Below are 16,518 nucleotides of genomic sequence, written 5' to 3' on the forward strand. Positions count from 1 at the left end.
ATACATATTGTAAAATAAGCTTAGCTACTTAGCCTTTTAGCTCGTGTTTGCTGTTACATGTACATGATGGTCCTGTAGGCTCGCACTGTCAACATGCACTGCTGAAATATTAAAAAAACATTTATTTACACAAAATATAAGCAAATATTCTTCGGCTTTGTATGCACACTGGTTTTATTACATGTTTTTATTTATCTATGTTGGGTCTCTGTTTGGAGGTCTTGATTTATTGGGTCTCTGTGTTCGTTGGATCTGTCGACTTGTTGGGTCTCTGTGTTTGTTGCATCTGTCGACTTGTTGGGTCTCTGTGTTTGTTGGATCTGTTGATCTGTTGGGTCTATGTGTTTTTGATCTGTCGACTTGTTGTGTTTCTGTGTTTGTTGGATCTGTCGATCTTTTGGGTCTTTGTGTTTGTTGCATCTGTCGATTTGTTGGGTCTCTGTGTTCGTTGGATCTGTCGATCTGTTGGGTCTTTGTGTTTGTTGCATCTGTCGATCTGTTGGGTTTCTGTGTTTGTTGGATCTGTTGACTTGTTGAGTTTCTGTGTTTGTTGGATCTGTCGACTTGTTGGGTCTGTGTTTGTTGGATCTGTCGATCTGTTGGGTTTCTGTGTTTGTTGGATCTGTCGACTTGTTGGGTCTCTGTGTTTGTTGCATCTGTCGACTTGTTGGGTCTCTGTGTTTGTTGCATCTGTCGACTTGTTGGGTCTCTGTGTTTGTTACATCTGTCGACTTGCTTGGTCTCTGTGTTTGTTGGATCTGTCGACTTGCTTGGTCTCTGTGTTTGTTGGATCTGTCGACTTGTTGGGTCTCTGTGTTCGTTGGATCTGTTGACTTGTTGGGTCTCTGTGTTTGTTGGATCTGTCGATTTGTTGGGTCTCTGTGTTTGTTGGATCTGTCGATCTGTTGGGTCTCTGTGTTTGTTGGATCTGTTGACTTGTTGGGTCTCTGTGTTCGTTGGATCTGTTGACTTGTTGGGTCTCTGTGTTCGTTGGATCTGTCGACTTGTTGGGTCTCTGGTTTTGTCATGAATGTTCAGCCTCTGGGTGGTTCCAGCATCCTGCACTCACGTTCTTGTCTCTCTGCTGACTCAACTGTGCCATTTTGGTCTACTACTTAAAATAATAGAATAATAGAAAGACAGAAAAAATGTTAATATAATCTTCAACATCTTCTGAAAACACATCTGTACTGCTAGCACTGGCAATGCCACCATTTATCAAGTATGTGCGGAATGGTACAGGCGGTACAGATCGGGTACTGACACCACCACACGACTACAGAGTGTGTAACCTACAGAAACAAACATCTGCACGGATACACAGACTCACCACAGACTTCTCTCTCTCATCTTCAGGATCTGCTGTCAGCTCTTCATCTTCTCCATCCTCAGCATTCCCCTCTTCCTCCTGTCCTTCGTCACCTTTATCACTCCCTCCATTTTCTTCATAAGCTTCCCCACCCCCTTCTCCTCCTTCATCACTCTCATCTGCTTCACTCTCACCTTCATCTCCATCTCTGCCCTCCTCTTCCTCATCCCCTCCTTCAGCATCACTGTCTTTTCCCTCACTGTCTCCACCTTCACTCTGTCCTTCCTCTTCTTCATATTCATCTCCATCACTCTGTTTTCCCTCACTGTCTCCTCCTTCACTCTCTCCTTCCTCTTCTTCATGTTCATTTCCATCACTCTGTTTTTCCTCACTGTCTCCTCCTTCACTCTGTCCCTCATCTTCTTCATCTTCATCTCTATCACCTTCTTTCCCTTCACTTTCTTCCTCTGCCCCAGTCTCTTTTCCTTCACCGTCTTTCTCTTTTTCCGCCTCTTCTTCATCTTCCTCATTCTCACCCCCTGCTTCCTCTTCACCTTCATCACCCTCTTTTCCTTCTTCCTCCCCGTCACTTCCTCCCTCCTGCCCTCTCTCCTCTTCCTTATACTCCCCTCCTTCATCACTGGAGTTTTCACTGGACTCGCTCTATCAGAAGGAGAATATCCGCATTAGGTAAAGTGTGTGTGTTGTGTGTGTGTGTGTGTGTGTGTGTGTGTGTGAGTGTGAGTGTGTGTGTGCGTGTGTGTATCTCACCCCTCCATCCTCTGCGCTCTCTGACCGAGTCACACGTTTTTGGTGCATCTGTGCACAACAGACGTGTTGCACAGTTAGAAACTCTGATCACATCAGGAAACGTCCCACTAATTCCATTTACTCTGGTTTTACACCAATTCTAGTTCATATTAAAAGACAGGGATGTAGGATAGAAATACACACAGGGAGGGCGAGGCCTGCAGCCAGCAGACAGACCAGCATTAATGTCACTCGCATCTGTAATACACACACACACACACACACACACACACACACACACACACACACACACACACACACAGACACACAGCGTTAAAGTAACAGTTCTAGCTCCCAGTTTCCCAGTTAAAGGTCTGACAATGAAGTTACCTCGAGTTTTCAGGGTGGCGTTCTTGATCGTCCAGAACTCTTGCCTTTCTGCTCCAATTTAAACACCCAGCCTGACCAATCAGAGCACGGCCGCGTGTGACATCACAGGGAGGCTTTGTTGTGCTGTCTGGTGGGTGTTTTATTAAAGTGAGTTAATGAGCCGCCGTGTGGTCAGCGTGATGTCAGCTTCTTTATTAAAATCTGCTTCCGTTTTTATGCTCTGAGTGTTTCTATCCCAAATTCCTTCTCACTGGCAAAATAGCTTTTAATGTAAAATATATGTAAATGTTCTGCACTTTCCTGAGGTTAAGGGTCTGGTTACGGGATTAGAAAACTAAACCATGTGTGTGTGTGTATTAACATGGTTTCTAGTGAAAATTCTCCTCGTTCCACCAGCAATCCCTGACCCGTGGCTGTTGTGTGATGTCAGCTGAGGGAATGTTCTAAGAATGACCGAGGGGAGGAAACCTCTGGAATACGGGACGTGACCCAGACGTGGTTGAGATTTTACTGCCTTAGCTGTCTGTTCTTCAAAAGCAGCGCCGCACACACTCGCGATCACACACGCTGCACGCCCACTCACACATGCACACAAACTAACAAACAATTCGATCAGCACCAACTTACACAAAAATTCTCACAAAAAGTCTCACACAGAAATATCAAATTCAGTTTTATTTCCCTTGCCTGCAGAATATACACCACCACGCTTAACTGCACTTCCTGATCTGTTTTTAACACTGACTTTGGTGCCTCAGTTAAGCATATACTTTTGTTCTAAGGGGGAAATGCGTATGGACTATGTATCGAGACCTACAGTTGTGTAAAGTATGAGTAAATACTGAAACTCTCATTGGCTGCTGCTGCTGCTTTGGTCATGTGAATCTTTTTGGCACAATTTAGATGAACTGTTAGAATCATTTGAATCACATGACTCGCTGGAATCACTTGAGTCGTGTGAATTGCTGGAATCACTTGAATCACACGATTTGCTAGAATCACTTGATGAACTTGAATCACATGAACTGGAGTCGCTTGAATCACTGGAGTCGCTTGAATCACTGGAGTCGCTTGAATCACAAGAACTTGTATCACTGGAGTCACTTGACTTTGAGCTGCTGGAATCACAAGAGTTGCTTGAATCACTTGAGTCACTTGAGCTACTAGAACAACTTGAGTCACTTGAATCACTCGAGTCACTTGAGCTACTAGAACAACTTGAGTCACTTGAATCACTCGAGTCACTTGAGCTACTAGAACAACTTGAGTCACTTGAATCACTCGAGTCACTTGAGCTACTAGAACAACTTGAGTCACTTGAATCACTCGAGTCACTTGAGCTACTAGAACAACTTGAGTCACTTGAATCACTCGAGTCACTTGAGCTACTAGAACAACTTGAGTCACTTGAATCGCTTGAGCTTTTGGAATCACAAGAGTTGCTTGAGTCACTTGAGCTGCTAGAACAACTGGAATCACTGGAGTCATCTCGATTACAAGGTTCTGAGTCACTGTTGCAGGAATCGTGCATGTCTGGACTGCTGCTGTGACTTCCTGGGTCATCTCCTTGCATCCCATCATCATCCTCATCCAGATTTCTACGATCACTCGTCTTCACAAAGCTGGCAGATGTTTCTGCCTGATGTGGCTTGCTCAGGATTGAGTCCACCTCACCATCCAGCTCAAACGGAGTGCTCTGCCTGCTGGCACTATGTCCAAAGGAGATGTCAACAGAGCTGTGGGTGGAGCTGTGAGAAGAAGCACTGGTGGTAGAGTGGTGTGTAGTTGAGTTGTCAGGACTGTGTGTAGATCTTCCTGTGGAGTTTTTGATCTGAGTGGATCTCCTTTTGTGACCAGTTGTTGAGTAGTTGGAATTTGTGTGCTCGGTCAAGGAGTTTGTGGTTGAGTGGTGGTTAGTTAGGTCTGCTGTAGTAGAGTTTGGAATGGAGTGGTCAGTAGGAGAGGGGTTGGTTGAGAGGTCAACAGCAAAGTGCGCACTTGAGGGGTCAGTTGTAGAGTGGTGAGTTGAGGGGTCAGTTGTAGAGTTGCGAGTTGTAGAAAGGTTGGTCGATAGGTCAGTAACAGAGTTTGGGATTGTGAGATTATTAGTGGAGTCTTTGGTTGAGAGGTTAGTTGTAGAGTGGCTAGTTGAGCGGTCTGTAGAAGAGTTGTGGGTCACAGTGGTCGAATGGTCAGTTGTAGAGTTGATTGTTGATAGGTCAGTAGTAGAACTTCTATTCCAGTGTTCACTAGTAGAGTTTGTGGTCCAGATATTGGAGGTAGAGGTGCTGGTTCGGTTTTCTGGCTCATTGTTAGAGCTGCTCTTGAATGCAGATGCATTTTGAGGAAGGGTCACAGCTCCAGTCATCATCACAAACTCTTCAGCCGTGAGAGCAAGTCCTGACCCCTCAGTAGCGACCACATTATCTATGGGAGGCCAGTGTGACTCCAGAAGAGCCTAAAACAAAATCAACAAAATTCCCAAAGATAGCAAGCAACTCAGTGACCCTGAGAATGACAGTCGTGGTTTTTATTACCTGTCCAGTTTCCTTCCACCCATCCCCACTGCCCTGCAAAATTAATCACATTTTCACCCACAATCACTAAACGGCACCATCTCTCTCACCACACACACACACACACACACACACACACACACACACACACACACACACACACCAGCGAGAGGACAACTTACTGCACTTCTGCCCTCCTCACGGGGGGTCTGGAACAGAGCGAGAAGAAGGGCGTTTCATCAGACGCATGCAGAGATCTCCCGTTCAGTGAACAAGTGTCTGACCTACCGGTAGGGCACTGATGCTGCCAATCAAACCAAAGAGCATCAGGTGCATCATCATCATCCTCATCTTCTTCCTGCAGATACGAGGCAATAAAAACAGTGACCCTGAACCTCTCCTACATCCCACCACCACCACCATCACATCTCCTCAGCAGGGCCGCTGACCAGTGATGGAAAAAGCGTGGATGTCTGGAAGAGGCCTACCTCTCAGATCTCCCCATTCCTCTTCTCCTCCTCTTCTTCCTGAAGGTGGACAGGCTAGCTGGGAGCAGTAGACCTTTATATTGACCCCCACCCACTACACACTCACACCCACACACAGGTGTATTTAGTGCTAAGAGCCCCCTGTGGACAGTAATAAGTGGGACACCACCTGCTCTAATGATCTGGTTTTGCACAAGTGATACTTCATCTGCTCTGTCTGTCTGTAATCATACACACACACACACACACACACACACACACACACACACACACACACAAAAACACAAACACACACTCTGATGTCTTCTAATATAACATCGAATTTAACGCTCATTAGATATTCTACTGAGCAGACTTTCACAACGTGGCTGAAACACCCTGACAATCCACACACACACTCCTCTTATCACACACACACACACACACACCCTCCCATACTAAACATAACGTGCCATTATAACCATAATACTCGTTCATTTTGAGCAAATCATAATACACATTCTCATAATAACATCTAAACTGTCCACAACACCCAGCAGGTAAACCGAGGGACCAACAAGCTCATGCCGCGTCCCGAGTCCCTGAGAACGTGACCTCCTCACCATCTGTGGTCGAGCGCAGGTCGGCGAGTACCCGGCCCGGTTCTGAGTCCAGCTGCTGGACTGTAATTGCTGTACAGTTCGGCCTAGAGCCGAGCTCAGAAGTGCTGAATGACATCAGTGGAGCTTTTGCTTTTATGAGCTTGTTTCATTCTTTTTTTTAAAGGAAATGTATCCTTCTGGCCGTAGGAAAAATACGGTTATTTTTTCCTAATGGTCAAACTTTAACAGCCCGTCTGTCTCTGAACTTCAAAGTCAGAGGCTTTACTGAAGAACAGCTAGTAAACGGGCCAGCAGAAGCACTGAGAGAAGCGCCGGTGGTGGAGCGGTGTGCAGTGGAGTGGTCAGAAGAAGGACCTTGTGTAGATCTTCCTGCGGAGGTTCTGATACTTGTGGAGCTGCTTTCATGACCAGTAGTAGAGTTGGTAGAGCACCTTGTCCAGGCAGTGGTCATCTCTAAACTGGACAATTGTAACTCTCTCCTGGCTGGAGCCTCTGCAGTCACCATAAAACCCCTCCAGATGGTCCAAATATGCCTACAGGGCTGTAAATGGAAGTGCACCCTCTTACACCAACACACTACTAGCTAGTTACACTCCTGCACGCCCTCTCAGATCTGCACACGAAACAAGACTGAAAATTCCCTCTTCACAGGGTCTCCGGTCCCAATCCACTCTGTTCCCCTTTGTTGTCCCTGGCTGGTGGAACAACTTGTCCTGCTCCATTCGACTAGCCGAGACTACCAGCACCTTTAAGAAGCAGCTGAACATCCTCAAAAAGTATTTCAGACGAATCTAACACACACACACACACACATGCACACACTCACAAAATAATATATATATATTTTTTTTTTCTTCATTTAGCACTTAACAATTCCCCAGCATGTTCTATTCTTGACAAGTTCGGCCTTATCAGGGCTCTTAGTTTTGTCGCTCAAAATCTATAGAAACCAAACGAAGAATTTCTGGTGTCGTCCTCCTGTAAGTCGCTTTGGATAAAAGTAAAGTGTGTGGTTCCATGGTCAGTGGTGGGGTGGTCAGTTGGAGAGGGACCTCAGAGGCTATATTGACATGACAATTTATTCATAAATGAACCATGTTACATTGTTTATTTATATAAAGAGAATGTTAATAGAATAAAAAAGTAAACAATATTCATGCTAATTTGTCAGCAGTGCATTAACCATTTTTGGGTAATATACAGTACAGGCCAAAAGTTTGGATACCTTCTCATTCAATGTGTTTTCTTTATCTTCATGACCATTTACGTTGGTAGATTCTCACTGAAGGCATCAGAACTATGAATGAACACATGTGGAGTTCTGTACTTAACAAAAAAAGGTGAAATAAGTGAAAACATGTTTTATATTCTAGTTTCTTTGCTCTGATTACTGCTTTGTACACTCTTGGCATTCTCTCGATGAGCTTCAAGAGGTCGTCATCTGAAATGCTTCTCCAACAGTCTTGAAGGAGTTCCCAGAGGTGTTTAGCACTTGTTGGTCCAGCTCACCCCAAACCATCTGGATTGGGTTCAGGTCCGGTGACTGTGGAGGTCAGGTCTCCACTTTTTGTTAAGTACAGAACTCCACATGTGTTCATTCATAGTTTTGATGCCTTCAGTGAGAATCAACCAACGTAACTGGTCATGAAGATAAAGAACACACGTTGAATGAGAAGATGAAACTTTAGACCTGTACTGTACATTGTTCTTGATCAAGTGAAGCGATTGTCTCTTGTGATACACAGCAGCACAGCACACGGTGCACACAGTGAAACGTGTCCTCTGCATTTAACCATCACCCTGAGTGAGCAGTGGGCGGCCATGACAGGCGCCCGGGGAGCAGTGTGTGGGGACGGTACTTTGCTCAGTGGTACCTTGGCGGATCAGGATTCGAACCGGCAACCTCCTGATTACGGGGCCGCTTCCTTAACCGCTAGGTCCCCACTGCCCCGGCGATGGTTTACTTTACATGTATTCTAAAAGTATTCTGAGTACCTGTCATTGTGAAGTGCTGATCATAATTTACACTCTATTATTTAATGATATTTGGAGATATCGGGGAAGAGTCACCCCAGTCTGTCTGAAACGTGCTTCACTGGCGGAGCTGCAATAAAACTGTTTAAATCCTCACACGCCCAGTCTGACACCCCGCCAGTGTGTTGAAGGTGTGTTTCGTTTCATGAGAAAAGGCAGCAGGTTGTACAGCAGTGTTTTATTCACTCGGATGAAAATTGGCGTGGTATTTATATCTGTCCACCACATTCTAATGAAAACCAGAAGACGTGAGAAGGTGGGACAGGCAGGCAGCAACTGGACATCAATGGCATCAAACGAAACAACGTCCACACGTTTCTATTTAAAGCTGCAGCAAGGTGTGATGTCCCCCGTTCTGAAATTCAGTTCAGAAGCTGTAAACGGTCCCTGCAGGGTTCAGGTCAGATGTTAACCTCATCTGCAACCAGACTGCAGAGAACTTCCACTCTACACACCCACACAGACATCTAGGTTTAAAGTGGCTCAGCTGTTCGGTTTAAATGGATTCATGTCAGAGCAACTATGATATGTTAGCAGTTTTAAAAATATATAGAAAAGCAGAAACGGAAGTTGGTTCTTCTACAGGTGGAGCTCTCCTCGCTCTTCAGCCATTGTCTGAAGACCATGGCTTGGGTCTGGCTGGTTGTCCCTAGCAGTAGGACCCAGTTGACCATCCTGAACACACCCTCCATTATCTGTCATTAACAAACACTCCCTGCTCTCCACACTGTCGGTGACCTTCGTCTCCAGGGGAGCAGCCCTAGTGGCTGCCAGAGGAGCAAATCCAACAGCAACCAAGGGATGGGTGTTAAAGGGAATCTGGTTGAGAACCCCAATCTTCCTCTGTCATGGAATAAATGGAGAATTAAGGTCAGGATGTGGTAATCATGTTGGCAGAAAGTTTGTTAGTAGGTGATTGCATGAAAGTTTGTAGGTGGTTTGGAGAATGTTGGCTGTAGGTTGTGTGAATGTTAGTAGGTGATTGTATGAAAATGGGTAGGTGGTTCAGAAAATGTTGTTTGTAGGTTGTATGAATGTTAGTAGATGATTAAATGAATGTGGGTAGGTGGTTAGTAGATGATTGAATGACTGAGGGTGGGTGGGTTTGGAGAATGTTGGATGTACGTTGTGGGAATGTTAGTAGGTGATTGCGTGAAAGTGGGTAGGTTGTTCAGAGGATGTTGGTTGTAGGTTGTATGAATGTTAGTAGGTGATTGTGTGAAAGTGGGTGGGAGTTTTAGAGAATATTGTTTATTGGTTGTGTGAATGTTAGTAGGTGATTGTATGAAAATGAGTAGGTGGTTCAGAGAATGTTGTTTGTAGGTTGTATGAATGTTAGTAGGTGATTGTGTGAAAGTTTGTAAGTGGTTCAGAGAATGTTGTTTGTAGGTTGTATGAATGTTAGTAGGTGATTGTGTGAAAGTTTGTAAGTGGTTCAGAGAATGTTGTTTGTAGGTTGTATGAATGTTAGTAGGTGATTGTGTGAAAGTGGGTAGGTTGTTCAGAGAATGTTGGCTGTTGGTTACGTGAATGTTAGTAGGTGATTGCAGAAAAGTGGGTGGGAGGTTCAGAGAATATTGTTTATCGGTTGTGTGAATGTTAATAGGTGATTGTATGAAAATGAGTAGGTGGTACAGAGAATTTTGTTTGTAGGCTGTGGGATTGTTTATAGATGATTGCATGAAAGTTTGTAGGTGGTTTGGAAAATGTTGAATGTATGTTGTCTGAATGTTAGTAGGTGATTGAGTGAATGTTGGTTGCAGGAAAGTTGTCAGAATGTTTGAAAGTGAGTGTTAGCTCAGTGTCGTACCTTGTGCCATATCTCATCTCCCCCTCGGCTGTCATCTTGCATTTCTCCATCAGACTCCACCCCGCCCCGCTGCAGCAGCTGATTAAAAGAAATGGATTCAGTGTTTAAGTGCACATTTCAAGTGTTGGCAGTATAATACCAGTGCTTAATATTACCTGGGGCTCGGCAGCCACAGCTATTTCCTCTGATGTCTGAAGCAAAAACAAATTTCTTTATGGACACAGGGATTACGACCGCGAAAGGTCACACCTCAAATGCACAGCTCGATAAAGTTGAAAACGCTTCAGATTTTGTTCTGTAATCTTTGACATGTTGCTATAGTCAAGTTTAAGTGTTTTTTTTACAGACCGTGTCTTCAGTGGTTGAAGGCTGAAGCTCTGTCATCTGCAACATGAAAAAGAAACGGGAGCTGCTGGTCTACACGTTGTGTGCTTTATATGCTAATACTGTGTGTGTGTCCAGTCCAGGAAGTCACCTGATCAGGTGGGATCATCTGTTCCAATGCCTGAGGGTCACAGACAGTTCATCAAATCAGCACACAGATTCAACAGGGGACCAGCAATACACGCAATGTGTGTGTTTTCATACTAGGTTCTCCGGTGATTCCTCACTGGTGTCCTCAGGGGAGCTCTGATGAAGAAACAAGTCAGTTGCAGCGGTACGTGAACGAGTGTGTGTGTGTGTGTGTGTGTGTGTGTGTGTGTGCGTGTGTGCACCTCGCTCGACTGGCTCTCTGACGTGTCGGACTCTGAAGAGCTGCTTGTCGGAGGCGCAGCATCCTGAAGATGGCGTACGGGATTGTGTGAGCACCGAGAAACACAGCATTGTGTGTGTGTGTGTGTGTGTGAGTGTGTGTGTGTGTGTGTGTGTGTGTGAGAGACTCACTGTCTGTTCTGCTACAATTGCAGTTGTGGTGTCAACCTACGTGAACAGATGGGTACAGCGTTCGACTGATCTGATCCAGAATTCAGTTAAACCGACACTGAACTGAAAAAGCAGAAATGTTCCTCACCTGGTTCCTCAGTACAGCTGCGGGCTCTGTGGGCAGAACCTGAGGTGGAGGAGGAGAGGATGAACGCCGGTCTACACAATCGTTCACTTTGTTCCCATTTCTTGGTTATTTTGCCAACTCACGTTTCTTTGCTCGGTTGCATTTGGAGACGGAAACATCTGAGAGAAAAGCAGAGGAACAGGAGCGGAGGTGGAGGTGGAGATGGAGGTGGAGGAAGAACCGGACACAAATGTTCATTCACTTCACATGAACCTCAGAAAACGCTGCTCATTCTGACCAGACGGAGGTTACTCACAGGATACTGCTCGTACTGCGCCGGAGGGACCTACACACACATTCAACAGTCACCAAAAAATACCATCAATGCAACTGAATAGATTTTTTTATGCCATAAAGTCACACTGACTTAAAGAGAATAAATCCACCTATAATCAGCCTTCTTATTAAGTGTCTTTATTAACCACCTCCAGCAACCATCAAACCTTCTGCAGGTTACCAGGTTCCTGCTGTTCTGGTGACACCCTGTGGCCGCCGAGCGGAACGCCAGAGAAGAAGTACTGAAAAAGCTACTTACGGGACTGGTCGCCGCCAGGGCCAGAAGACAGGTGGTTGCTATGGTAACCAGCATGGTCCTGAAGCTGCGCTGCATCTGCTGGAGGAGCATCTCTGCCTGCTGATATCTACACCAGCGTGTGTGGGGGAGGCTTTTTTTACGCAATTTGTTTACGGGCCGATTCTTGTCATCTGCTCGTCTCATCATCCTCAGAGGGGTGCCCTCCACCCACAGCCCCGCCCATCACAGCCACCAGGATGCCACCAGCTTCCTGTTTGTTGTTTTCGGTCACATTGTCCCCCCCACACACACACCACCCAAATCCCCACCCTTAGATTTGTTGGTCCCCAGAGATGGCGCTCACCACCAGACCTTCTGGATCCTGATCACTAAGCACACGGATGAAATCATGAGATGGTGCCTGAGGGAGATGGAAATGGGAGATTTTTTTTGCATTGCTATAAATAGAAAAACCATCTCAGATCAGGACCTCAGACTGGATTTTATTGGAGATAATAATCAGGATTCTGATTCTCCGATCACACACTTTACTAGTGTGAATTTAGTGTGAATTTAGTGTGAATTTAGTGAAGAACTGAGGTGCTTGTTAAAAACGAGACGGAGCCGCCGCTGTCATGAACAGAGTTTTATTTGACGTTAATACAAGTCGAGCCGTCATTTCCCGCGGCGCAGGGTGACCACGGGGTAGATGAGGGCGTGTCTCCGGGCGTGTGGGAGCGTGGGCGCGGCCAGCGAACGCAGGAACGCCGTCCAGGTGCTGGGCATCACGGCCGGAGAATCTGGGACTCTGTAGAAGCTGGAGAAGAACTTCAACTTTGGCTCCGCCTCTTTGCTTCTCTGCTTGCTTTTGGAACTGACCACTTCGTTCGCGCTGTGATTGGATGCTGGGGCCGGCAGGGGGGCGTGGCTGCTGACAGGGGCAGCTGATTCGCTCCTGGGAATCGATTCCGGACTGATTCCCGGTGCAGGAGTCGAGTGCTCGGTGGGGAATGAATTGATGTCGCTCTCCTCTTCTGAATAATCACTCTTCTCCTTCTCGCCGTCCTGGGGGGTCCTGGGAGACAAAAGGACTTTCTCCTCAGAGTTGGGCTCAGGTTGGGGCGTCGCCTCAGTGCTGTAGGTGGCGTTTGTCGGTTGTAGAAGGTCGGAGGTCAGATGCTCGGGGCCGGAGACGTTTCCACCATCCTCAGGTAGGACAGGAAGTGAGGTCGTTGCGGACGGCTCAGGACTGGATGGGGACGGGTCTGACTGGGGGACAGTTCCTGGCTCAGCCTCAACATCAGCGTACAGCGCGAGGTTGGACGCGGTGTGTGGGTTCTGCTCAGGAGTGTGTGTGGGGTCGACTGGCCCGGTGGTGGACTCGGTGATGAGAGCTGCACCATCTGCGCTGCTCTGGCCCTCTTCATCCTCAGTGAAGGTGAAGGTCACTGCATCGAGTGTCACGTTGCTATCCACACTGGGCGGGCCAAAGTTTGTGGGCGGGGTGACAGTGACATCACTTCCTGTCACTGTTGAATTGCTACCATTGACATCTGGGCTGGTCTGATGAAACGAAAAAAATAATTTTAACAGACAACAAACAAAATAAAAAGAGTAAACAAATGCTGAAGTACCTCCTCTTCCTCCTCCTCCTCCTCCTCCTCCTCACCAGCCCCGCCCTCTTCTGAATCTTCAGCCTCAGTGGACTGAAGAAGAGCAGATAGAAGTTTATCCACAAACGCCTTCACACATCTGTTCCTGAAAGTGTGTGTGTGTGTGTGTGTGTGTGTGTCTTGCCTCCAGCTCCTCTGAGGTAAATACCAGTCTCTGACGCAGGTTCGTCTAGAAAGAGAGAATTTCACACGTTTTCCTTCTGTGTAACAAGAGATTTCTAATCCTGAACGTAGCCCCTCCCCTAAACGCAGCCCCTCCCCTAAATGCAGCCTCGGGAATCTGAAGAACAGGTACGCACAGTTGGACCTTAGTCCCGTGCGCCATGGATGTTCTAAGTGTGTGTGTACCTCTGTGTAGCTGAAGAACACACACATTGGTGTAATGTGTGCATCTCAATGAGGACCTTGTGTAACGTGGAAATACTTCTGTGTATCTGTTACAGGAACCAATATTCACTTTACTGGATTAAACTTTACTGAAAGCATCATCAAATCATGACGTGATCAGCAACTGATCCACAGTCCTCCACGGTCTGGAATGGAGTGGCAGAAAAGATCTTCGGTGTCCCCCTGCCCTCCATCCAGGACCTGTCCCTCTCAGGAAGATCATCGCCGATCCCTCACACCCTGGACACGGACCTGCTGTCTGCAGACCAGGACCATCACTCTCCTGAACATCTGAGCTGCCACATTCAGCCTCGCAACTGCGCACCTGAACAGCGGTGGCGCTCACTCTGTAAACTGGTATTTCTGTGTAGAAGATGTTACTCCATCGTATATTGTTGTAGTTTTGTACCTCCGGAGCAGCAGAACGAATGATTAAATATGTAATAAGACCAGACTGTTGTACAGTTTTTAACGTGCCATTAAAAATGAAAGTACCACATTCTGTGAGTGTGTGTGTGTGTGTGTGTGCGCGGACTCACCGGCAGTGTGTGTGTGACGACCAGCAAAGAGAACAACAGCAATGTTCGGCTCTTCATTTCTAACCGAAGAAAAAATATCTATAACCAGGAAAAATGGGCTGAAGCGTCCGCTTAGTCGTCCTGAGGAGCATGAGAGAGAAAGCAGCTTTATAAATGGTGTGTGTGTGTGTGTGTGTGTGTATTTTCTGCTCTTACCTCCTGCCTGTGTAATATAATCTCAGGATGAAATACATATATAATCTTTAGGTTTTCACACTGTGTGTGGGTGATGGGGTGGGGGAGCTTGTTCAGTCCATTTGAAGCCTGAAGTGACCACATGAGTCAGTCTGTATATAGGAGCATCTATATGGAGACGGTAGTTACAGGTCACCCCAGCAGTCCCGCCTTTTTCAGCCCAACAGTCACATGACCCCCATTTAGCACAGCTGAAATGAACTTTATTGTACACTACCACACATTCTCACTGTTACACCACTCTACATCACACTACAATACCATCACACCGTCTCACTGTTACACCATTACATCACACCACAATACCATCACACCTTCTCACTGTTACACCACTACATCACACTACAATACCATCACACCTTCTCACTGCTACACCATTACATCACACTACAATACCATCACACCTTCTCACTGCTACACCATTACATCACACTACAATACCATCACACCTTCTCACTGTTACACCACTCTACATCACACCACAATACCATCACACCTTCTCACTGTTACACCATTACATCACACTACAATACCATCACACCTTCTCACTGTTACACCACTACATCACACTACAATACCATCACACCTTCTCACTGTTACACCATTACATCACACTACAATACCATCACACCTTCTCACTGCTACACCACTCTACATCACACCACAATACCATCACACCTTCTCACTGTTACACCTTTACATCACACTACAATACCATCACACCTTCTCACTGCTACACCACTCTACATCACACCACAATACCATCACACCTTCTCACTGTTACACCATTACATCACACTACAATAACATCACACCTTCTCACTGTTACACCATTACATCACACTACAATACCATCACACCTTCTCACTGCTACACCACTCTACATCACACTACAATACCATCACACCTTCTCACTGTTACACCATTACATCACACTACAATACATCACACCTTCTCACTGTTACACCACTACATCACACTACAATACCATCACACCTTCTCACTGTTACACCACTACATCACACTACAATACCATCACACCTTCTCACTGTTACACCACTACATCACACTACAATACCATCACACCTTCTCACTGTTACACCACTACATCACACTACAATACCATCACACCTTCTCACTGTTACACCATTACATCACACTACAATACCATGACACCTTCTCACTGTTACACCATTACATCACACTACAATACCATCACACCTTCTCACTGTTACACCACTACATCACACTACAATACCATCACACCTTCTCACTCTTACACCACTACATCACACTACAATACCATCACACCTTCTCACTGTTACACCACTCTACATCACACTACAATACCATCACACCTTCTCACTGTTACACCATTACATCACACTACAATACCATCACACCTTCTCACTGTTACACCACTACATCACACTACAATACCATCACACCTTCTCACTGTTACACCACTACATCACACTACAATACCATGACACCTTCTCACTGTTACACCATTACATCACACTACAATACCATCACACCTTCTCACTGTTACACCACTACATCACACTACAATACCATCACACCTTCTCACTGTTACACCATTACATCACACCACAATACCATGACACCTTCTCACTGTTACACCACTACATCACACTACAATACCATCACACCGTCTCACTGTTACACCATTACATCACACTACAATACCATCACACCTTCTCACTGCTACACCACTCTACATCACACCACAATACCATCACACCTTCTCACTGTTACACCATTACATCACACTACAATACCATCACACCTTCTCACTGTTACACCACTACATCACACTACAATACCATGACACCTTCTCACTGTTACACCATTACATCACACTAAAATACCATCACACCTTCTCACTGTTACACCATTACATCACACTACAATACCATCACACCTTCTCACTGCTACATCACTCTACATCACACCACAATACCATCACACCTTCTCACTGCTACATCACTCTACATCACACCACAATACCATCACACCTTCTCACTGTTACACCACTCTACATCACACCACAATACCATCACACCTTCTCACTGTTACACCATTACATCACACTACAATACCATCACACCTTCTCACTGCTACACCATTACATCACACTACAATACCATCACACCTTCTCACTGTTACACCACTCTACATCACACCACAATACCATCAC

The 16,518-nt window shown here is 45.9% G+C and overlaps 3 protein-coding genes across 4 annotated transcripts; all 3 read right to left on the reverse strand.

Moving 5' to 3' along the window:
• Window positions 1-529: 529 nt before the first annotated feature.
• On the reverse strand, window positions 530-2,482 carry LOC114790412 (spore wall protein 2-like). 2 transcript variants are annotated; one of them, XM_028980472.1, is made up of 5 exons: window positions 2,450-2,482; window positions 2,264-2,317; window positions 2,081-2,128; window positions 1,331-1,972; window positions 530-1,111 (listed from the first exon to the last, which is right to left on the reverse strand). In XM_028980472.1, the coding sequence occupies exons 2-5, from the start codon at window positions 2,315-2,317 to the stop codon at window positions 1,109-1,111; spliced, it is 747 nt and encodes a 248-aa protein (XP_028836305.1). In that variant the 5' UTR covers window positions 2,450-2,482; the 3' UTR covers window positions 530-1,108. The 2 variants fall into 2 exon arrangements, with proteins under 2 accessions (XP_028836305.1, XP_028836313.1); XM_028980480.1 differs by having other exon boundaries at window positions 530-1,114.
• A 627-nt stretch (window positions 2,483-3,109) lies between these two features.
• LOC114790268 (dentin sialophosphoprotein-like) lies at window positions 3,110-5,486 on the reverse strand. Its single transcript, XM_028980187.1, has 5 exons — window positions 5,454-5,486; window positions 5,254-5,323; window positions 5,148-5,174; window positions 4,987-5,019; window positions 3,110-4,907 (listed from the first exon to the last, which is right to left on the reverse strand). Exons 1-5 carry the CDS (start codon window positions 5,468-5,470, stop codon window positions 3,300-3,302), a joined length of 1,755 nt encoding a protein of 584 aa, XP_028836020.1. The 5' UTR covers window positions 5,471-5,486; the 3' UTR covers window positions 3,110-3,299.
• Window positions 5,487-8,258: 2,772 nt separating this feature from the next.
• On the reverse strand, window positions 8,259-11,663 carry LOC114790406 (uncharacterized). Its single transcript, XM_028980458.1, has 12 exons — window positions 11,486-11,663; window positions 11,207-11,236; window positions 11,034-11,069; window positions 10,912-10,950; window positions 10,785-10,820; window positions 10,616-10,678; window positions 10,488-10,529; window positions 10,375-10,404; window positions 10,248-10,283; window positions 10,055-10,090; window positions 9,900-9,977; window positions 8,259-8,932 (listed from the first exon to the last, which is right to left on the reverse strand). The coding sequence occupies exons 1-12, from the start codon at window positions 11,573-11,575 to the stop codon at window positions 8,669-8,671; spliced, it is 780 nt and encodes a 259-aa protein (XP_028836291.1). The 5' UTR covers window positions 11,576-11,663; the 3' UTR covers window positions 8,259-8,668.
• Between the last annotated feature and the right edge of the window lie 4,855 nt (window positions 11,664-16,518).

This window comes from Denticeps clupeoides, chromosome 1 (assembly GCF_900700375.1).
Source record: "Denticeps clupeoides chromosome 1, fDenClu1.1, whole genome shotgun sequence".
Classification (NCBI taxonomy): domain Eukaryota; kingdom Metazoa; phylum Chordata; class Actinopteri; order Clupeiformes; family Denticipitidae; genus Denticeps; species Denticeps clupeoides.